The following is a 24,510-nucleotide window of genomic DNA, read 5'->3' on the forward strand; positions in this document are numbered from 1 at the left end:
TGGTCAAAGGCAAGGCCAACCATGTAGGCAGTATAATCACCATATGCCTACACTGCCTTAATTTTTCCACAGCCTTTTACGTGGGTACAACCACCAGAAAGCTGTACATTTGTTTGAATAGCCCTTGTCAAACTGTGGCCAAGAGCAAATTTGATCACTCAATGACAGAACATGCCTGACTCCAATGGTTGGTTTACAACCCATGTAATTTTTATCCTTCCTAAACACTATCTTTTTTGATTGATGTAGACGAGAATTGTCCTTAAGGCCCTTTGGTCTTGAGAACTTCCTTGTCTCAGTCTCTGCCCCTATCACACAGATTTGCCCATCCCTGCCACTTCATTCCACACAACTACTCTCAGTCTTGTTTGTCCATGAACTCCCCCTTTGTTTTACCTCCTCCCCCCCCCCCCCCCCCCCACTCCTACAGCCCACTGTGTACCCCATTCAAATTCCCCTACCTGTGTTAGGCCTGGCTTGTGTGCTTTCTGGTGTTACTGTATATTATTAAAAAGTTTAGCAATGATTTCAATCTACATAGTGAATGGAATATAATATAAAGGGACAGATAAAACAATTTAATCACCAAATAACAGCAGTAGCTACACACAAGGCAGTTAGGGAAATGTGCAAGCTTTTGGAACCAGTGGATACAACTTTTGTCAGAAGAGTTGAAGATAAAGGAGGAGGGAAGAGGGAAAAGGACTGGCAATTATTAGGAAATGGAACGAGTTAAGGAAAAGTCACCCAGAATCCCGGGTCAGGGGAGACCTACAGGACAGTACGAGAAGGAAAGACCGACTGTTGGAGATTGCAAAGAATGAGATTTGAAAACCTGAGGGAACAAAGATGTAAGATAAGGTAACAAGCACGACAGAGATTACTGAAAAACTGTTGTGCATGAGTTGGTATCAGTGGAAAGCTAAGTGCAATATACTTGGTAAACAGATGTAGTAGCGGGAGTTAGCAGGTCAGGAAATAAAAGATACAGAGAACTAAAAGGGAGTAAAGAAAAGGAATAGTTGGTGAAAAGAAATGCCGAGACCAAAAAAAATTAATCTAACATAAATTCAGGCCAGGTGGATGGCAAGAACCAAGCACATGTTGTAATGGCAGTTCCCAACTGCAGCATTCAGAGAAACTGGTGTTAGTGTGTGTGTTGCCCATGTCCATTCATCCTAACTGATAACTTGATGGTAGTTACACCAATATAGAAGGCCAAGCAGTGTTTACGTATCAGTTGATACATGACATGTTTTACAGGTGGCTCTCTGATAGGAACTGTCAGGCCAGTTACAGGGTGGTGTAGGTGGTGGTAGGAAGGTTTGTAGGGCAAGTCTTACAGTGGGGATGGTCACAGGGGTAGGACCCATAGGGTAGGGAAATGGGTGCAGAAAGGGCACAGGGTGTAACAGCTACTCTAGGTGTGGTGGGCAAACCATCAGACAGAATGGGCCTAATTTCAGGGCATGATTTTAGAGTGTCAAACACACTTGCTGAAGTAGCTGCTCAATGCATTCATGACCAGGATAGGATCAAGGGATAAGAAGTTTGCAAAGTTGTTTTTGGAGGGATAAGCAGTGCCAAGATTGGATGTGATGGCCCAGGAAGTCTGCTTTCGAACTAGGCAGGTGGGATAAATATATCTAGTGAAGGGTGAGGTCAGAATGGGTGTGTATTGCTGTAAAGAGTCTGCATCTGAACATATCAGTTTACCTTGAATGCCAAGGTTGTATGGGAGGGAACATTTGGCATCGAAAGGATGTCAACTGTCAAAATGCAAGTATTGTTGTGTATTTGTATGTTTAATGGGAACAAAAGAGTGTAGCTGACCTTCAATGAGAATGAGGTCAACATCAAGGAATGTGAAATGGGATTTGGAACAGGACCTTGTAAAATTAGACTTTACGGCAATGATGGCATCACAGTATTTAAACCAAACTGGGGACTGAAAGTTTAAGGCTCCCAAGCAAGCACCATCCAAATGATCCATGAGAAGGTTGGCACAGGAAGGAGCCATTCTGGGTGCTACAACGATGCCCCTGATCTGCTTGTATGTCTGCCCGTCAAACGTAACGTGAGAGTTGGTAAGTATTAAGTTGATAAAGGTGAGCAGCAAGGACTTCATACATTTGGAATCAGGTGCGCACTGGTTGATGTAATGTTAGGCAGCAAACAGACCATGTATGTGGAGAATGCTGATACAGAGATAAGTAGCATCAAAGGTGACAAGCAAAGTATGTGGTGGGTGTGGGATAGGCACAGACTGCAGACAATCTAGGAAATGATACGTGTCCTTAATATAGGAGGGGATTGAAGCCAACCACTTTGGGATGGCCAGGATGATTGGGTTTGTGGTTCTTAGTAAGAAGGTAAAAGGTGGGCAGTGCGGTTTTGGTGAGGTAAGAAGTTCTATGGATTGAGGTGTTAGTCCTTGTGAGGGGTCTGATATTTTAAGGAGGGACTGTAGTTCAGTTTGAACCACGGGATGGGATACTTATAGCAGATACTGTACGTAGAAGTACAGACCCTCGGTAATACAGGGTGATTCAAAAAGAATACCACAACTTTAAAAATGTGTATTTAATGAAAGAAACATAATATAACCTTCTGTTATACATCACTACAAAGAGTATTTAAAAAGGTTTTTTCTCACTCAAAAACAAGTTCAGAGATGTTCAATATGGCCCCCTCCAGACACACGAGCAATATCAACCCGATACTCCAACTCGTTCCACACTCTCTGTAGCATATCAGGCGTAACAGTTTGGATAGCTGCTGTTATTTCTCGTTTCAAATCATCAATGGTGGCTGGGAGAGGTGGCCGAAACACCATATCCTTAACATACCCCCATAAGAAAAAATCGCAGGGGGTAAGATCAGGGCTTCTTGGAGGCCAGTGATGAAGTGCTCTGTCACGGGCTGCCTGGCGGCCGATCCATCGCCTCGGGTATTGACGTTCAGGTTTCATAACTAACCTTTTTTGTAGGACTCTCCATACTGTTGATTGTGGAATTTGCAGCTCTCTGCTAGCTCTGCGAGTCGATTTTCCTGGACTGCGAACAAATGCTTGCTGGATGCGTGCTACATTTTCATCACTCGTTCTCGGCCGTCCAGAACTTTTCCCTTTGCACAAACACCCATTCTCTGTAAACTGTTTATACCAACGTTTAATACACCACCTATCAGGAGGTTTAACACCATACTTCGTTCGAAATGCACGCTGAACAACTGTCATCGATTCACTTCTGCCATACTCAATAACACAAAAAGCTTTCTGTTGAGCGGTCGCCATCTTAGCATCAACTGACGCTGACGCCTAGTCAACAGCGCCTCAAGCGAACAAATGTACGACTAAATGAAACTTTATAGCTCCCTTAATTCGCCGACAGATAGTGCTTAGCTCTGCCTTTTGTCGTTGCAAAGTTTTAAATTCCTAAAGTTGTGGTATTCTTTTTGAATCACCCTGTATAATCCCATCGATCAATCACCGCAGTGGTGGATTCCTTGTTTCCTGGAAGAATGATGATGGCATCGTCACTTTAAGAAATGAAAAGCCTGGAGTTCTATAAAGGACAGGTTAGCGTAATATTGTAGAAACCTGAGAAACAGTTCTGAACCATTGCTGGATGTTAGGAATTCTTTGAAGGCTTTTTAGGGGCGATTTGAAGGTAGTGTTGGTGTATCAAGTTGGCATCATGGCCAGAACTATTCCAGGCGGGGTTCAGTGTCAGGTTTGTAGTTGGAAAGGTTTTGAGATTGGGTTGCAAATGATACTTCCAGGTGACATTACGTGGCAAGGAAAGTAGGTCCTTAACCAAAGCATCATTATTAAATGGAAGTTTAGAAAAGTGAGACTCTTGGATAATACAGATAATTCAGGTTGGGGAGAGGTAATTAGATGAGAGGTTGGGAACAGTATATTGTTGTAACTGATTCCTGTGATCATGAGTTTCCATTGTTCTGGGAAGCTATGGTGAAAGCTGGGTAATGTGAAGGAGGTTAGCCAAGCTCTGTTTGTAAGAGAGGAACAGTGGTTGATGCTGCAGCTGTTTAGGGAGCTGGAGTGGGACAAGAATGGCAACACCACCATTGTGGTAGTCTAGGAGAAGGTAGGACAGCTTTTGGAGGTGACGTATGGCCTGTTGTCGCAGTTTGAAGTTGGCTTGGTGGATGATACCATCTAAGTAAACATGAGAGGCAGATAACCATGGGTTTTTGTAGGAGGAGAGAAGTCTGGTGGAGTGGAAATTGGCACATGTGGTTTACAGGCCACAGATTTTCCAGGTAAACGTAACAGATTGCTGTATTTGAACCTATAAGAGTGGGATTTACACCCAGAAATGGAGACTTTCAAAGTTAGGCCTTTGGGGGGGGGGGGGGGGGGGGTAGCTCCCAGGGGCAAGCAGGTTTCAAGACACAATATATGCAACCTTACATTAGATAGTGTAAAAGCATGTTTTAGAAACAACTGAGTATTATATGTGATGGGATTCATCATGGCAAAATAGGAGGGTATTAGTACTGGAGATGGTGGGAGTGGTGCAAAACGAGCAGAGGAGGAAAACTGAGAGAAAAACAAAAACAAGCACAGCAAAAAAAATCAAAAAATTGAAGAATGTATAACATTTCAGAAAATTCCAACAAAAATTGTAAGGTCATTACTATATGGTAGAAAGAAATTTTGATAAGAGAAAATTACAACAAATCGCGACTTGGAAAGTTTGTAAAAAAGATGTGAAAACAGACAAAACCTTAAAAACAGGGCAAACAGAGAGAGGAAGTAATTGGAGCAAAAAAACCTTTTGTGTTAGGGAACTGGAATAATCACACTTATCTCCATCAACAAAGTCCTGCAGTTACGTGTTCCTCACCTTTCCTTGGATGGTATCATCAACCAAGCCAACTTCAAATTGCAACTAGAGGCTGCTTTGGTTAAAGACTTACTTCCCTTCCCATGTAATGACAACTGTAAGTAACGCTTTGCAATCCAACCTCAAACTTTCCAATGACAAACCTGACACTGAACCCTTACTTGAACAGTTAGGACCACGATCCCAACTTTATCGACCACCGCTACCTCAAAATCGCCCCTAACAAACCTTCCAGGAATTCCGAACATCCAACGTTTCATAGTATACATTTTGCCAGGTGCAGCAGAGACAAAAATATCCAGCAATTCTTCACAACTCTTTCTCAGGGCCCTATTACATGACCCTAGCCTGTCCTCTGCAAACAGCAGGCTTTTCTGCCTTTAAAAGTGATGGCTCTATCACTATCATCCTGGTGATCAATCACTGTAATCCTAGCAGACACGGGATGAACCATTGCGATACTTGACTGATGAGAGTATTGAAGTGATGGTCTACGCCAGCTTTCTGGCATTTCTACGTATGGCATCTGCCATCAAGATCCGATACCTGTCGAACAGACTTAAAGTCCCACCTTAATATCTAGGACCCCCTTACAAGGACTAACAAGTCAATCCATATAACTTCGTGCTCCACCCAAACCCCACACCCCCACCTACTACTACCTTCCTAAGACCCCTGGCTACCCAGAGTTGTTGGCTTCACTGCCCTCTCATATTAAGGATGCCAACCATTTCCTAGGTTGTCTGAAATCCATGCTCATTCCACTCCCATCACACACTTTCCTCATCACCTTTGATGCCACCTCTCTACATATCAAAATTTCCCGTACACATGGTCTGTCTGCTGCTTAACATTACATCAACCAGTGCACACCTGATTCCAAAACTGTGATGTTCTTGCTCCTCACCTTTATCAACTTTGTAGTTAACATCACTTACTATACTTTTGAGGGGCTGACATACAAACAGATCTGGGGCCTGACCATAGCAGCTTGGTTAGCTCCTTCCTATTAACTTTCTCATGGGTCAATTGGAGGATGCTTTCCTGGGATCTGTAAGTCTTTGGGCCCCAGCTTGGTTTAAATACTTAATGACATCTTTGCCATATGGTCTAATGGTGAGACTGCGACCTGTTAAAATTATTGGAATCTCAAAATACGTTATCCCAATTAAATTTCACTTGGTCGCCTTCCTAATTCCACACCACATTCCTTGATGTTGACCTCATCCTCACTCAAGGTCAGCTACACACTTATTTTCCCATTTAACATACAAACAGACAACAGTACTTACATTCTGATAGTTGCTACCCTTTCTACACCAAACATTCCCTCCCATACAACCCCGGCATTCAAGGCAAACTCATCTGTTCAGGTGCAGATTCTTTACGACAATACACCACCGTTCTCACCTCAACCTCCATTGGATCTAATTATCCCACCAACCTAGTTCAAAAGCAGATTTCCCAGGCCATTACAACCAATACTGGCACTGCTGATCCCTCAAGAAACAACTTAGTACATCTCCTGTCACTCGGTATTATATTTGTCATGAATGTACGAGGGTCATTCAATAATTAAAGAGACAAATTGGTCTAGGGAAAAAACTGTTAGTAGGGGAAGTTTGGTACTTTTATGGCTTTAAGTTGGCATCACTGGGATGAGCCCTGATCAACTGATGTATCAACACTGTTGTGAAGATGATGTGACTTACCAAACGAAAGCGCTGGCAGGTCGATAGGAACACAAACATACACACAAAATTCTAGCTTTCGCAACCAACGGTTGGCTCATCAGGAAAGAGGGAAGGAGAGGGAAAGACGAAAGGATGTGGGTTTTAAGGGAGAGGGTAAGGAGTCATTCCAATCCCGGGAGCGGAAAGACTTACCTTAGGGGGAAAAAAGGACAGGTATACACTCACACACACGCACATATCCATCCACACATATAAGTCTTTCCGCTCCCGGGATTGGAATGACTCCTTACCCTCTCCCTTAAAACCCACATCCTTTCGTCTTTCCCTCTCCTTCCCTCTTTCCTGATGAGGCAACCGTTGGTTGCGAAAGCTAGAATTTTGTGTGTATGTTTGTGTTCCTATCGACCTGCCAGCACTTTCGTTCGGTAAGTCACATCATCTTTGTTTTTTTTTTTTTTTTTCCCATGTGGAATGTTTCCCTATATATATCAATATAATAGAGGGAAACATTTCACGTGGGAAAAATTATATATAAAAACAAAGATGAGGTGACTTACCGAACGAAAGCGCTGGCAGGTCGATAGACACACAAACAAACACAAACATACACACAAAATTCAAGCTTTCGCAACAAACTGTTGCCTCATCAGGAAAGAGGGAAGGAGAGGGAAAGACGAAAGGAAGTGGGTTTTAAGGGAGAGGGTAAGGAGTCATTCCAATCCCGGGAGCGGAAAGACTTACCTTAGGGGGAAAAAAGGACAGGTATACACTCGCACACACACACACATATCCATCCACACATACAGACACAAGCAGATTATATATATATATATATATAACCTCAAAAATACATTTCAAGATGGTGAATTCACATGAAATGTCCACATTAGTTGAGTTATTCGTTTTTCACTTGCTGAAGGTGAGAAACCAGTGACAGTATATGTACTGTAGAATGTCTAAAATTTGCGGTGAAGGTTGTATGAATTGCGCAAATTTTTAGAAGTAGGTAGAGCAGTTCAGAAATGGTCATGACACCGTGACTGACTAACACCGTTCTGGCCGACCAGTTGTAGTTTCGACTCTCTCACTTGAAAGTAGGACTGATGACATTATTCATGCAGACTGCCATGTGACTGTAGAAATGATAGCTGATAAGGTTCAAGTTAGTACTGGTGCAATTCATAACATGATCTGTAACATGCCGGCCGGGGTGGCCGAGCGGTTCTAGGCGCTACAGTCTGGAATCACGCGATCGCTATGGTCGCAGGTTCGAATCCTGCCTCGGGCATGGATGTGTGTGATGTCCTTAGGTTAGTTAGGTTTAAGTAGTTCTAAGTTCTAGGGAACTGATGACCTCAGAAGTTAAGTCCCATAGTGCTCAGACCCATAGCCATCTGTAACAAGTTGAAGTACCACAAAACATGTGCAAGATGGGCCCCAAAGGAGTTGACGTGGCTACACAAGGAAACAAGGTTGAGAGTGTGCACAGAGCTAAAGGAACATTATTAAAGAGAAGGTGAGCCCTTCCTCAACAAAATTTTAACTTGTGATGAAACTTGGGTTAACTATTATGAGCCAGAATCAAAAAGACAAAGCATGGAGTGGAAGCACAGCAACTCACCTGTCCAGAAAAAAATTCAAACCCCAAGCATCAGCAGGAAAAGTCATGTTAATGGTGTTTTGGGATGCTGAAGGTCCAGTTTTTTGAGATTATCTTGAAGAGCAGTGTACAACAATGAACCACCAATACTACTCGGATTTGCTTTTAAACAAGGTGAAGCTAGCCATGAGAGAGATGTCGTGGACAGGTGTGATTCTCCTGCAAGGCTACGCACGTCATCATATTGCTCAACTAACCTGTGAAACCATCAACAAAATAGCCTGGGAAGTACTGCCTCATCTCTCTTACAGTCCTCATTTATAAAGTAGTGATTTCCATTTATTTGGTGCACTGAACGAGGCATTATGTGGGAAGAGGTTGCAGGACAACAAGGGCGTTAAAGTGCACAAATGTTCAAGGGGATTTTGTTGAACAGTAGAAAAAGTATTGTTTTGTAAAAGTAAATGATTTTTCCTCCAGATCAATTTGTCTCTCTAATTATTGAATGACCCTCGTACTATGCAGCTATTTAATAAGTTTGTGACACTCTAAAACCATGCCCTCAAATGACGCCCATTCTGCCTGACAGATTGCACACCACACCCAGAATAGCTGTCAGATCCTTTGCTCCTTCTGCACCCATTTCCCTACACTATGACTCCAGCTCCCGTGACCGTTCCGCCTGTAAAAGTTGCCCTACGCTACCCACTACCAAATGGAGAGCCACCTGGTAAAACAACACGTCATGTTGCTGCTGTTATGTAACACTGTTCAGTCTTTCACATTGACACTGGCATGACTACGACCAAGTTATTAGTTAGGATGAATGGGCATAGGAAGATGCTGTATACAGCAAACACACAATATCCTGTTGCTGATATCCTGATTGTTGGGAATAGCACCAAATGAGATTTGAAAATCTGAGAGCTTAAAGGTGGAAGATAGGGTAATAAGTAATACAGAAATTACAGAAAGAACATTGTGCACGAGTTAATGATAGTCAACACATAAGTCCAATATAGTTGGTAAACAGGTGAGGATGAGGGTGGAGGGATTAACAGGTCATAAAAGAAAAGATATGCTCTACAACATGGCAGTCGTGACCTCAATGCTTATATCACAACAAGAGCCAGATATCAGTTTTCTCAGAACTCGTTTGACCTTAATATACGTTAATTTCTCCAGCCTCGGCATTTCTTCTCAGTGGCTATTCCTTCCTTCACTCACTTTTAGTTTTAGCTTTTATTTTCTGACCGTTAATCCCCCACACTCTTCCTCAAATGTTTACTAAGCAAAACAGACTTAGCTTTCCACTCTTATTAACTTGTGCACAATGTTTTTTCAGTAATCTCTGTCTTGCTTATTACCCTTATCTTCCATCTTTAAGCTATAAAGTTTTCAAATTTCATTTGGTGCAGTCCCCAACAATCAATCTTTTCTTCTAGTGCCATCTGGTAAGTCTCCCCCGACACAGCATTCTTGGCGACTTTTCTTTAATTCTCTCAATTTCCTCAACCTCGCCAGTCCTCTTTCTTTGTCCCTCTTCCTTTCTCTTCAAAGCTTCTGCCAGAAGTGGTACCCACTGGTTCTGAAAACTTGCAAATTTCCATAACTTTTACATGTGTAGCTGCTGCCACCACTTTGTGAGTAGATTTTTTTTATCTAAGCAATTATATTTTCAAAAACTGATTATTTCTGTCGATATATAGCAAGTGATTAACTTTTTCTCGCAACATTCTCACAATTGGCGAGCCCCTCTCAACCTGGCATCTAAGTTGTCTGCTCCTCCTTCCCATCCTTCAAAAACTTCTAGCTCTTCCCTCCCTGAGGAATGCTAGGATTAGCTATTTCTGCTTCTAAATGTCATTATCAGCAGTACTGGACTTTCACCTCCTAAGGCTATGCTACTGACCTGCCACTCTGTCCCCTTATAATTCTACAATTTTTTCAAGTTAATTATCTTTTTCCTCTTTTTAATTTTCAACATTTATCTGCTATTGATGTGGTTAATAGGGGATGGATCTGACTGTACAACATGTACCTAACATTAACAATCAACTTTTTTTTAAAAAATTATTTTTGGGGGGATGGGTGTGATTGCTCACAAGCAACAAACTAAATATTCGCAACACAAACTTCATGACTGTTTTTGTGTTATTAGTAATGAATGAATGCTACATAAAAATAATGATGATAAAATAAAACCATGATTGTTATCCTTGTTTCTTTAACCATATTTGAATACACATACTGACTAAGTAATATTTTATCAGAAATAACTCTGAACTACCTCACACCACATAAAATTGTTACCTGTCTGTGGCAATGGCACTTCAGTCACAAGTGTTTGAATGACATATTTTATGGATATTGATATTTTGTCTTCACAAGTTAATTTATTCAAACACTGTACATCAGACAAAGACAAACTCATCATTCATACAACTACTGCTCAAGTGGTGATAATCCCTGAGGAAAGCATTTCTGTAAACATAACCATGATGTTTTATTTTGTCAATTTCTGACTGCGTACTGACACCGGCCACCAAGGACAAGTTCGAGAATATTTTTACGAACAAGCAACATATCATTTGGTGCCCACCACCCTCTTACTCCTTCAGACATTACTTGCCTTTCCTTGGACTCTAGGAAAGGCCACCGTAAGAATATATTATAATGTTTAACTTAGTTACACGAAGTGTGAAATTATACATATTGTATAAGAAGGAAATCCGCACTTTTCATATAGCAAAAGAAGTTTGCACGTGACACTAAGAGTGACTAAAGATTGAGACAGATTCTTGTTTGTAATGCCTTAATGAAGCTGCATTTTTGTGAAGGCTGTATAGTATGAAGGGCTAGATAGTCCCAAGACAGATATTTGATATTACTATATTCATCATTATTTAAAGATCACACTGCTTTTACTTTGATGAATGTTGGTGTATTTGCTGATTCTAAGAGTACAGTACTACATTAACAATATACAATTTTTAATACAACCCGTTTTTATATAGAAACAAGAATGCTCTTACAGATGCCAGTAATAGTTCAAATCTTGAAAGGGACAGTTGTAGCTGTAGGTAGTTCATCACCTAAGCTCACAGTATTCCTATTCGGAGAAACAGAATCTATTCTGGATGTTTTGCAGGTTTTTTTTTTTTTCTTTTATTTTCTTTCCTTTCTGGTGTTTTTCTTTTTCAATAGTATGTGTCACAATATCCCCCCCCCCCCCCCCCAAATATATTTCTGCTTGTTGGAAGAATTTGTTGTGGGAGATCATGGAATATTCCCCGTTTCAGCCCCTATAGTCTCATGAAGTTCCGACAGGTGGTGGCGCTATGTGTAGGTACAAAATGGCATCTGTAACAGAGATGCATTCCAAACACAGAGCTGTCTCAGAGTTTCCTTTAACGGGAAACCATAGCATCAATGACATTCATAGACACTTGCAGAATGTCTATGGAGACCTGGCAGTGAACAAAAGCACTTTGAGTCACTGGGCGAGGTATCATCATTGCTACGCAATGCAAACTGTCCAGTTGCTTGCAAACCAGCCAACTGCTCACAGCTGTGACCCCTACAATGTTGGAACATGCAGAAAATCTCATTCGAGATGATTGATGGTCCACAAGCAAACACCTCACTGCCCAACTGGATGTCTCTGTCGGTAGTGCCGACACACTCGTCCACCAATTTGGGTACTCAAACATGTGTGCTCATTGGGTTTCTCGCCACCTCACAGAAGACCTAAGGACCATTTGTGTGGAATTGCTTGCACTTTATGACAATTTTTTGTGAAAGATTGTATAGGTGATGAAACTGGGGTTCATCACTTGGAACCAGAAACAAAATGGCAATCCATGGAGTAGCACCATGCCACCTTACCTATGAAGAAAAAGTTCAAAGCTGCACCCTAACCTGGTAGTCATAGTGACGGTCTTCTGGGACTCTGAATGGGTTCTTCTGTTTGATGTCCTCTCTCAAGGTGTGACAGTCAACTCTGAAGTGTATTTTGTTACCTTCAGGAAATTGACGCAATGGCTCAAGTGTGTGTCACCACAAAAATTATAACGAACTTCTCCTTTGCCATGACAACCCAAGGCCTCACCCAACTCTGCACACTCAAGGGGAGCTAACGATATTTCATTGGTCTGTTCTTCCTCATCCACTCTACAACCCAGTTCTCACACCTTCCGACTTCAATCTGTTCGACCCAGTGAAGGATGCACTCTGCGGGAAGTATGCACTCTGCAGGAAGTAGTATGTGGATGATTGGGAGGTTATTGATGCAGCGCTAGTGTTGACAACAATCGACTGAAAACAACTGATTCAGTCAGTTGTCGAGAAACAATAGACTCATTCCGTTGTAGCTTTACATATCGGTTGAATTATTCATTCGTTCTATAGATTCAAACCAGTCTATGGGAGCAACTGAATGGAAAGAAGCAAATCGTCGCTTTACTTATTGGTTGGATTATTACACATTCATTTCTTTTGAGTGAATCCAGTCAACAGAAACCTTTAGTGTTCTGCATACTGGCCGAGTTATTCATTCATTCTTCTTCCTTTTTTTTAAGTGAAACCAACCAGTCTTTTTAGTTAGTTGTATCTGAGCATCCCGCATGCTCCATGTCAGTGTAATGTTGCTGCCAGCGCCAGGGTAGCAGTCGGCTTGAGGAGATCGCCTGTTCTTGTTAGTGCAGATCCTGGTAGTGCTATGCTCATGCTGGCCACACTACCTTCTCGCACCGGCTGGACCCCTGGCCCTGGCAGCAGCAAGAGGAGGCCATGGTGGTGGAACTGGGCGCCCACCCCCGACGAGCATTGCACCCACAGAAAATGGCACCCCCGACGAGCATTGCACCCACAGAAAATGGCAAAGTAGTATGGGATTGAAATCTCTCAAACCCAGAGACTGAGTGAAAACTTTCATATAAATGATGTAACCGACAGATGCGTGTCTCAGTTGGCTGTCTTGTACGTAATGAAACCAATCAAACGAGGTATGCGAGTTAAAACATTCGTATAACAGCTGCAATCGACAGAGACTTGTGTCAGTCGGTTGTCTTGAATTGAATGAAATCACACAAACCTAGTGAGTGAAAGGATTCATATAACAGCCACAGCCGATGGGGACTTGCTTTAATCGGCTGTCTCAAATTGAGTGGAACCACTTAAACCCAGTGAGTGAGGGAAAAAATTTGACTAGTTTCATTCGACTGAAAAAAATGATGGAAGGAAAACAACAAGTTGGTTGTTGAAAGTCTGTTACCCCATTACTATGCAGCACAACATTGGCTCTGATGTTGATCAGAGGAGTGGAACCTGAAAAATAGTTTTGTGGCAAAGAAGTGGTGAAATATTCGGACACTGGAATTGTGACTAAAACCAACCTGCTTTCAGAAAAAAACTGTTGTATTACATATTGAACACCCCTCATATTACCCAAAATGCCCCAAGGTTAATAAATTCAATCAGAAGCACTTTACTTATGTCATAAAGATAATGATCCCAATCTGTATCTGAATGGTAGTTTTTATGCTTCTCATGTGGTGGATTCGGGTTTGATTACTGGTGACAACACCAATTTAAACTAACTGATCCGCCACTGAAATGGCGTCAAATGAAAATATTCGCATCACTCTATGGAACACACAAGATTTATTATTTATTTATTTATCTATAAACAACAGAATGAGTGTATTATCCTACGTACAGGGTGAATCACAATTATTAGCAAATTCTGACACTTGTGAAAGTACACAATAACAGAATCAAAAAAAAGTTCCAGTAAACATGGGTTCACAAAGGAGCTGTTTGCAAGATCAATGTGAATCTGTGGTTACGAGCTACCACTGATCCCAGAACAAAATATTAGACTAGTTGATACAAAAGTATTCAAAATGTTAAATTTCTATTAAACCCTCATCTAAAGGGGAAAGATTTTCACCCAAGGATTATCTATCCTCGTGCAACAACGGGAAAATGGAACATGCATGATGGTGCACGCACATTCTGCTGTTTATGGAAGACGATATCTAATGTGACAATATGGTCCAAGATGGATAGATCAAGCACAGATTTTATACTGGCCTCCAAGGCCATCCAACCTCAGTCCTCTGGATTTTTCTATCAGTGATTGTCCTAAAAGTAGACTGTACAACTTGTCAAGATGTACAAGATAATCTGAAGATATCTGAAAGAATATGCAACTCAATGCAATAATGAACACAATATTGCCGCTCCCCCCCCCCCCCCCCCTCCCCCATGTGTGAGGCTTGACATGGGGAACACCTTTAACAGATAAAACAGCAGATAGTAAATTGTAGTATGCAACATGCAAATGTAGTATTTCTTGTTAATACAAGTCTTTGGTATGATTTGAGCCCAATGAAACGGGGGCTTCACCTGAAAGTTTACATTTCAAATACTTTTACGCTAACTAGAATAATGTTTGATACTGAAGTCAGTGGCAGGTCTTAAACATAATTTCACAATTATCTCATGAATGGTTCACTTGCAGATAAATGTTTACTGGATTGTTTTGCTTCTATTAGTGTACCTTTACACCTGTTTCAATTTTTGCTGCTAATTATGATACCCCAAAACACAAATTTTGTCTCAGCTTGGCATCCCAAGCAGCCAATTCTGTCATTACACAGACCCTGTGTCTGCCTGTAAACTTATCTAACAAATTCATCAATAGTTACTGGGACAGTTTAGCAGATCCATTACCTATCCCCTTTAAGGGGAACAGGAAGTGAAAATCACCAAAATGATGAATTCTTTTTTATTGTGTGTGACACGCCAGTCCTTCCAAAACAGAATACGTTTGGTTTTTGTATGTATGGTGCATATGAATAGGAAAGAAAGATCATTTTCTAAACAATACAACCCCTTCTGCTTCTGTTAATAGAGCTGTGCTTATCAGGGCTGCAGCTGACTTTGTCTTTTCTTTCTTATTTATTCTTTGATCACTGCTTTGCAAGTTGGTCAACTTGGTGCTAAGTGAGTGTAGGTAACAGCTAAACACCAGTTCAGCACTCAGTTTTAGTTTCACTTAAAAATTAATCTCCCTGTGTTCATAGTTACATTTCATCAGTGCAGATCAAAAATACTGGCATAATAAGGAAGTTTAACAATAGAAATAAGATTAAAGATAGCAGAGAACTCCCATCATTCTCTCTGTTCAAAGCACCCTACATCATGATGTAAGAATCAGAGCACTAGTGTAACTGCTGATGTATATAAAAATAACCATTCCCTACTAATGTCACTAGCAGATGCTGTAAAACCTATCTATAGAGTGTTAGCCAACAAAAACTTACTTGCTAAATGCATCCATGGGAGAACTGGTGGCATGGATGCAGTGTTGTATTTCAATGATGGGTAAGCCAGCAGGCTGGAAGTTTTCAATGGTATGGACATAGAACATGGACTGGACATGAAGAACGCACTTTTATCAATTGACCAGCTGAGGGTGCAGGAGGCTGAGGAAAGTGCCCTATATATGACAAAAGAGGCCACAATTCAAATGAGGGCCTCAAAGGTAAGCCAGGGTACAGAAACCCATAATGACGACAGCTACAGACCTTGTTAACTTTGATTGTAGGTTGAAAAGATGATCAAAAACTTTAAATGCATTTTCCTGGAGTTACAAAGTTTTTAGCTTTAGGTGCAATTTTCTCTGAAACCAAAACATCTACATCACTTAAACATGGTACATGTCTTTAACTAAAATGTACTCGAATTATGACAATCAAATAAAAGATTTGATAAATAATTTAATATTTTAAATGCCAGTTATTTAGATCATATACCTTTTTTCAAATATATACTATGATAAAAATGCGACATGACAACTTGTGCATGTTTCAAATTTAGTTTGATTTGAACAAATAGTTTTAGAGAAAAGCATACCAACACTAGTGTGGTCAACCATAGGAAATTTGTTCACAAATGGGACCCCTTGCGGCAGGCCAAAAGTAAGCAATTTTACAATATTCTCTTCAACACAACTTTAAGGCGAAATGCTTTATTTAATTAGCTGCAAAATTATCCACAAAACTGAAATACCGCACCACAAGATGTCAACTGCCAGAGGAGCGAGGGGCACAGGAGAGGATCATGCTCTGTTATCATGCACAACAAGAAGAATAGTCCAAGTGGCAAACCTCTTCCATCTCACTGCTATGAGTCTTAAGTGGCCAATGTTAGTAGTTCAGGCTACAGCATCAGCACCAGCTGACATGCATGTAAGTTGCAGCAATTTCTCTCGATGCATATATAGTACACAAACAAATGACCATTAGTTTCATTGATCATTCCATTACATGTGTCACAGAACTATACCTTCACCACCAGGATGATTTCTTTAAATTAACAAAACAGATGATTTGTACAAACACACTCCCACACATTGTGGGATACCTTGCAGCAACAGAAAACTAAACACAGGTCATCAATAAAAATGATTGGTTACAATTATCTGTGTATTTCAATCAATATTTGTTAATTAATTGTTAGCCCTAAAACACCATATTCACATTTAAAGATTATCCACAAATTTGTGTTAAGAAATACAATGCACAGTAGCGAGTATTACAAACCCTTTATACTAGCATAAAAAGTCCAGATAAAAAAGAATGTGCTGAATGAAGGAAAACTGTTCACATACATTAAATAAAGCATCACAAGAACAAAACTCTTATCATGTTTATGTTGTTGTTGTTTTGATTTTCCATCTTCAGTCAAAAGATTGGTTTGACTCAACTCTCCATGCTAGGCTATCCTTTGCAAGGCTCTTAATCTCTGTGTAATAACTGCAACGTACATCCATTTGAACCAGATTATTGTATTTTGTCCCGAGCTACCTTTATGATTTTTATCCCCACACTTCCATTACTAAGCTGATCATACCTTGATGTCTCACGATGTGTCCTATAAGTCTTTTAGTTACACTGTCCCTAAACTCCTTTCTCCCCCAGTTTGATTAAGGACCTCCTCACTGGCTACTCGATCTACCTGTCTAAATGTCAGCATCCTTCAGCAGCGCCGCATTTCAAAAGCTTCCATTCTTTTAACTTCCTGAAAAACATGTTTAAAAAAAAAAAAAAAAGACATCCCAAAATTTAAATTTATATTCAATGTTAAAAAATACCTCTTTTCAAAACTGCTTTTCTTGCTATTGTCTCTCTGTATTTTATATCCTATCTACTTTAGCCATCATCAATTATTTTTATGGCAAACAGAAAAATTCATTGATGACTTTCAGTGTCTCATTTTTTAAATGAATTCCCTCAGTATTCCCTGAGTTAATTCAATTATATCCTATTATCCCTGTTGACATTCATCTTATATTCTCTTTTAAAGACAATATCCAGACCATTCAACTGCTCTTCCGAGTCCCTTGCTGTCACTGATAGAATTACAATTTACAGCCATTTGTATCTCCTTTCCCTGAACTTTCAATCCTTTTCCAAATTTCTCCTTGGTTTCCTTCATAGTCTTACTCAATATACAGATTCAAGAACGTAAGGCATAGGTTACAACTTTATCTCAACCACTGCTTCCTTTTCATGCCTGGCAAATTTATGAATGTATTCCAGTCAACATTTTCAAAAGCTTTCTCTAAATCTACAAATGCTATAACCCTAGATTTCCCTTTCTTATCTTCTAAGATGTGTCAAAGGGTCATTAATGCCTCTCTTGTTCCTAAATTCCACTGGAACTCAAACTAATCTTGCCTGAGGTTGGCTTCTACCAGCTTTTCCATTCTATGTAAATAATGTGTGACAGTATTTTGCAACCATCAATTATTAAACTCATTGTTTTGTAATATTCACATCTGTCAGCACCTACCGTCTTTGGCACTAAAGTATTACATTCTTCCCGAAGTCTAAATGTATTTTGTCTGCCTTGCATATCTTAGCCATCAGATGTAATATTATATTATGGTAATACTTCTCATAGTTGGAAGTCTTCGTCTCTAGATACCTTGTTTTGACTTAGACCTACCAGTGTACCATCAAATTCTTTACTAAGTATCATCTCCCACCCCAATTTTCATTTACTTCTTTCCTTCCTATAATACTGCCTTCAAGTTCATTTCCCTTGTATAGTCCCGGCACACAACAAGAAATATGGATGGCGAGTGAAAGGCAGTGATGAAGGCTTTGACATCTCATGGCAGCTAGCCGACCGGGCAAGTAATGCAGATAGGCTGAGAGTGGGATTCTTCCTGAGACTTGAGCATGTGCACTTGCTTGATGGGCAGAGATGACTCAGTGGTGGCTAAGATGCATGAAATGAAGATGCATTTGTCACAAACCTACATTACAGAACCTAAAACCACTAAGTGGCTAACCCAAGTACACAGAAAAAAAAATCCCTGTAATGGGACAAGCTCATTCCAACTTCGAGCATGATTCCATGATAAATGTTAAGAAATTACATTTGCTTTAATTACAACAGATTACATTATAATAACTGAATCACTGGAGTGATCTGATCATGCAAAGTGCAAAATGAAAGCTGACAGCATCAGTAAACACGACAAGCTGCGTTTCAAATCATGCATGTACAAAAATAATTACAGAAAAGTTTTAAAAAAGTTTTTACATAAACATACAAAGACTTTAACCCTCCACAGTTAATTACTTAAGTACCTACTGTGGATTCAGTAGCATGTGACAGCACAGGCAAGATCTTTCTGCTGATCGGTGATCATTTTGCATTGGTTGGTCGTTGCTAGTGAGTCATTCTAGAGGACTGTGTAGACGAGCAGCAGCCTGAGTTACATACTTTAACTTTTCGTTTGGCTTGGCTTATTTGACTGTATTATCTATGATTCACAACTTTACACATTTCAACTGTTTTCGGTACATGAAGCAGCTGTGAACTGTAGTTATATGCAGCTAAAGGTATTTATGTTTGTGTGCGATGGACTTGTTACATATTTTCAGAGTGGTTGGTCAGGATAACAAACTTTTACATTATGAGGGACAGTGGGAAACTGTACTTTCAGAGTCAGTGTTTGCTGTTGGTTTTCATGAATTAAAGTGCAGTTAAATGAAGTTTGCTCCCACTTTTTACTGACTCAATGCCCTGCTCACACTACATACATTAATTATTGTTTAATTGTGTTTCTCATTTGAATCAAAAATTTATGTGAGGCCACCATTCACACATGAAATATTATTCAATTAACTTTTATCTGGTTTAATCTATAATCCTCAGGTCTCACTGATGTCATTAATTCTATAGAATTTATCCAGTCATTTCACTTATTCGTGGATTATTCACCAACTTGCCTACTTCCTTAAAAGGACTTCCATTTTAAATGTATGGTCTTTAAAGTGGTGGTGAATGATTGAACCCTCTGGAATCACAAGAAGTCAAGCAAACAAATTAGGTCAAGCATTGACAATATCAACAGTGGCCAATAATATCGCCAGCACACACAGGGTCCCTCCATATATTCCTCTCAGTTTTCTTTTGTTTGCTTAGTACTAGCTTGCCATCTGAGCTCTCGATATTAATGCACAAGCTTTCTTTTATCCAAAGGTTTCTCTAATTTTACTCTAAGTGGCACCTCTTTCCCTTAGTTATGCATGCATCTAAGGCCTTGCATTTGTCTTCTAGCCATTCCTGCTTAGCCATTTTGTACTTTATCAATCTTTTTTAATACTTCTCAATTCCCTTTCATTTGCTTCATTTGCAGCATTCTAATACTTCCTCACTAATTAAATTCATTATCTGCTGTATTATCCAAGGATTTCTACAAGACTGAAATCTTTTTACCTGTTTGACCTAAATTGACCTGACCTAACCTAACCTTACAGTCGCCACACAATTTGTGACCACTTTTCATAGTGAACCTGAAAGCTCTGACTCTCACTACAACATGGAAGACATAATCAGCAATGAAATATTTAGAGAATAAAGCCTCTAAAAGTTTTCTGAAGCAAAAACTTTCATTTCACAAGGACTCACCTAACATAGCTGTCACATTTTCTCCTAGGATCTGTTTTGCCTGTTCAGATTGCAAAGCAGTTTCTAACCGTTGGAGCTGCTCAGGATCCATTTCCAAGAATGGATCCAATGGTGTTTCACCAGCTGCTGCCAATGGTGCTGTAAGGCAAAAGATTAGAATTATAGGAAAAATATTGAGTAAGAAGTAGCTATTAAGTAACATTTTCTACGACAGAAACTGGTTACTTCTTTCCTTTCAATTTTTACACAGGAAAAGAGAGCATTTTTAGGGCAGTGATTCAACATATGAGATGATGTATTGCATTTATTTCAAGATAAGGCACGTGAATGCTAGAAATCAGGAAACAGTTCAAACTGAGGGAAGGAATTAAAACAACTTTAAACACAAATTGTAAAGATTAAAATGTTGTACAAGTACATGAGATGCATCTTACACAGATAGGAAGAAAAATTTCTTGCTCCATAGAATAAAAAACCTATAATACCTCAAATCAAACTAACAACCCTTGTAGTTGGAAGTTGTTCCAGATATAGCTTTCTGAGGTATTTATGTGAAAGTAATATCTTGGTAGCAGTAACAAATAAAGTCGATATCTGCAAATTCTTGGCAGAGGACTAAAGCAGTAATTTTTACCTGAACATGGGAGGTAAAATAAAATAAAATAAAACTCTCATAAAATTGGTACACGATTCACACAAACAAATACAACTATAATTTTTTAATTCTGACAACAATACGCAACTTTTACATTAGTGAAAAAAGTTAAATAAAGGTTAACAATGATAGTAGATTCTCATCCGAGACTGACAATGCATTCTCCCGTAGACTAATTTTGTTCCCAGGCTAGTAAGACATCTACACGAAAACGGAACATCAAGCGATTTGTGAGCACTGGAAGCTGCAAACTGATATTTAAACATATTCAATTCCAAATATGTTAGACTAACGCTAAAAGTTAACTCCCAAAAATATGCAAATAAATCATAAGACCTATTTATGGATAGCAAAATGTACATGATGCTCCATGTGTTCCCCTTATACGGTAATGTATCAAAACATCTGTGGAGAGTGTAAGCTGATCTGTTCATGCCAATCTCAACCTCTCCATTTCTAAGTGGGCATCTTCCGTAAATTTGAATACATCATCACAGCAGCATTTCTGCAAAAAGATGTTAAAGTGCAACCTTACAAAATCCAATTGGTGCAAGAATTAAAGCCTCATGATGCCGGACATAGGCTGCAGTTTGCTAATGATGTGACTGATTGCCCTTCATTTAACATCATGTCTTTGGGACAAGGCTCACTTTCACCCGAACGGTCATGTCAGTAAGCAAAATTGCCACTACTGGAGTGAAACGAATCCTAAACAGATGAATGAGAAACCTCTTCATTCGCCAAAAGTTTTTGTATAGGCTGCGATGTAGGCTCGAGGAATAATTGGTCTGTACTTTTTTGACGACGAGAACAGTCATGCAGTTACAGTTAAATCGGAGCATTATATGATGATGTTAAATGACTTTCTGGTGCTTGAACTGCAAAACTTTCCTTGCTATAACCAAAGAACATACGTTTCAGCACACATCCAAGTCATCTATAGTGAGACTTCATGAAATTTTCCTTGGCAATTATATCTCCAGGAGGGTGGCATAAATTGGCCAACAAGCAGTCCGGATTTGAGCCCCATGGATTTTCTTTTTATGGAGAGATATCAAATCCAAATTGTATGTCAATAATCCGACTTCTCTAGAGCAACTGAAAGAAAATATCCATAGTGAACTGGAAGCCATTCCAGTGTCTAAATGTCGAGCTGTCATACAAAATTTTGTTCATTGTTTAAATATGTGCCGCATGCACGCTGGATTGTATTTAAATGACATTATTTTTAAAGAGTAAATTCCTAAACTGTACATTTCAATGATGAATAAAGACACTGTTAACAGACTTCAACCTCTATTTTACTCTGACACACAAAATATAAACTTTCCTTGAGACACTCAGTGAAATAAAAACACTGCATGGTTACTTCTTAACTTGCAAAGAAATGTGACCCCTAAGCTAATGCAGCCTCTAACCTCAAATTTGTGGCAATAAAATAAGTCACAGAGTAATTAATGAAATTCTACGATCAGCACACTAACTACCAATTCCAACAGGCACCAAAAGTTTGAAGGTTTACAAAAGAGATTTCTACCATATAGAAAAACAATAAAAAAAACAATGAGGGAGAAATGTGTGTAATCAAAAAATGTCCAGAAACACATCAAAAAAGTTTTGCATTACCTCGGTCCCGAGAGTTCGGGAACGTGTACAGAAAATTGGAATAGAGATCAACATAAACATCATTTCCGCCCTTTTTATTGCTCACAAAAACCACACATTGCATGTTGTACCACCATTAAGTGAAACCTTCAGTGGTGGTGGTGCAGATTGCTGTGCATACCCGCCGTACCTCTAATACCCAGTAGCACATCCTTCTTGCATCGGCGCATGCCTGTATTTGTTGTGGCCAACTATGCACAAGTTCATCAAGGCACTGTTGGTCCAGATTGTTGCACTCCTCAAAGGCGATTCGGCGTAGATCCCTCAGAGTGGTTAGTGGGTCACGTTGTCCATAAACAGCCCTTATCAATCCATCCCAGGCATATTCAATAGGGTTCATGTCTGGAGAACATGCTGACCACTCTAGTCGAACAATTTTGTTATCCTGAAGGAAATCATTCAAAAGATGTGCATGATGGTGGCGCAAATTGTTCGTCCATGAAGACGAATGCCTCACCAATATGGTTGCAATATCGGCCGGAGGATGGCATTCACATATCGTACAGCTGTTACGGCGCCCTCCATGACCACCAGCGGCTCCACATAATGCCACCCCAAAACAGCAGGGTACCTCCACCTTACTGCACTCGCTGGACAGTGTGTCTAAGGCGTTCAGCCTGACCAGGTTGCCTCCAAACACGTCTCCGATGATTGTCTGGTTGAAGGCATATGCGACACTCATCAGTGAAGAGAATGTGATGTCAATCCTGAGCAGTCCATTTGGCATGTTGTTGGGCCCATCTGTAACGCGCTGCATGGTGTCATGGTTGCAAAGATGGACCTCACCATGGACGTCGGGAGTAAAGTTGTGCACCATGCAGCCTATTGCGCACAGTTTGAGTCTAAACACAACGTATTGTGGCTGCACGAAAAACATTATTCAACAAGGTGGCATTGGTGTCAGGGTTCCTCCAAGGCATAATCTGTAGGTAGCAGTCATCCACTGCATTAGTAGCCCTTGGGTGGCCTGAGCGAGGCATGTCATCGACAGTTCCTGTCTCTCTGTATCTCCTCCATGTCCGAACAACATCGCTTTGGTTCACTCCGAGATGCCTGGACACTTCCCTCGGTGAGGGCCCTTCCTGGCACAAAGTAATAATGCGGTTGCGATCGAACTACGGTCTTGACTGTCTAGGCATGGTTGAACTACAGATAACACGAGCCGTGTCCCTCCTTCCTGGTGGAATGACTGGAACTTATCAGCTGTCGGACGCCCTCCATCTAATAGGTGCTGCTCATGCATGGTTGTTTACATCTTTGGGCAGGTTTAGTGACATCTCTGAACAGTCAAAGGGACTGTGTCTGTGATACAATATCCACAGTCAACATCTATCTTCAGGAGTTCTGGAAACCAGGGTGATGCAAAACTTTTTCTGATGTGTGTATTATGCCTAGGAAGTTAAGACATTATACAAGTGACAAGTGATGGTGGAAAACGAAATGGAGACACATAAAGCAATTAGAAGGACTAATGCAAAATCAGTGCTCTCGCAAACGAAGAATATGTAAAACAAAAAGTAAGCACAAGCTCAGAATTTCAGATTGTGAGAGCTTGTGGGTGACAAACACAATTACAGAAGACAGTATTTTCCGGTCAACGCCATACACCTTTATAAAATTTATACATTCATAACATTAAATAAATACAAATACATTATGATAAAACTTCAGACAAAAGAATTTGCTGTGCACTAGTAAGTACAAGTTCCATAAAGAAAAACCAGAAATCAGATGGCCACAAAAGATTCCTCCACCAATGGGATGGCATTCATTGCAGGCAAGCATATAACAGACTGAAGAATGCTTTGAAAGTTTACAGAAAGAATGTCACTTTTTTGGGATGTCTGACTATGACTTACACACTTCTCAGTGCCCACATCCTAATGAATATGGCAAAGCCAAAAACAAAAAATATCAAGAATGCAAGAGATGACAGCATATTGGCAAAACCCTAGAAATGAGAAATTTGTAGGTCATCTAATCTGTAACACTTGTGAGGACATTTGGGTGGTGGTATGCCACTGC

General features: G+C 40.1%; 1 protein-coding gene across 1 annotated transcript in view; it reads right to left on the reverse strand.

The window, feature by feature from the left end:
• LOC126457191 (uncharacterized) overlaps positions 1-24,510 on the reverse strand; it is a 237,090-nt gene that overhangs the window by 138,192 nt on the left and 74,388 nt on the right. Inside the window, exon 4 of the mRNA XM_050093282.1 lies at positions 20,166-20,303. Within this exon, the coding sequence (XP_049949239.1) occupies positions 20,166-20,303 (138 nt within the window). The remainder of the gene's footprint in view (positions 1-20,165; positions 20,304-24,510) is intronic.

The sequence above is a fragment of the Schistocerca serialis genome, chromosome 2 (assembly GCF_023864345.2).
Source record: "Schistocerca serialis cubense isolate TAMUIC-IGC-003099 chromosome 2, iqSchSeri2.2, whole genome shotgun sequence".
Classification (NCBI taxonomy): domain Eukaryota; kingdom Metazoa; phylum Arthropoda; class Insecta; order Orthoptera; family Acrididae; genus Schistocerca; species Schistocerca serialis.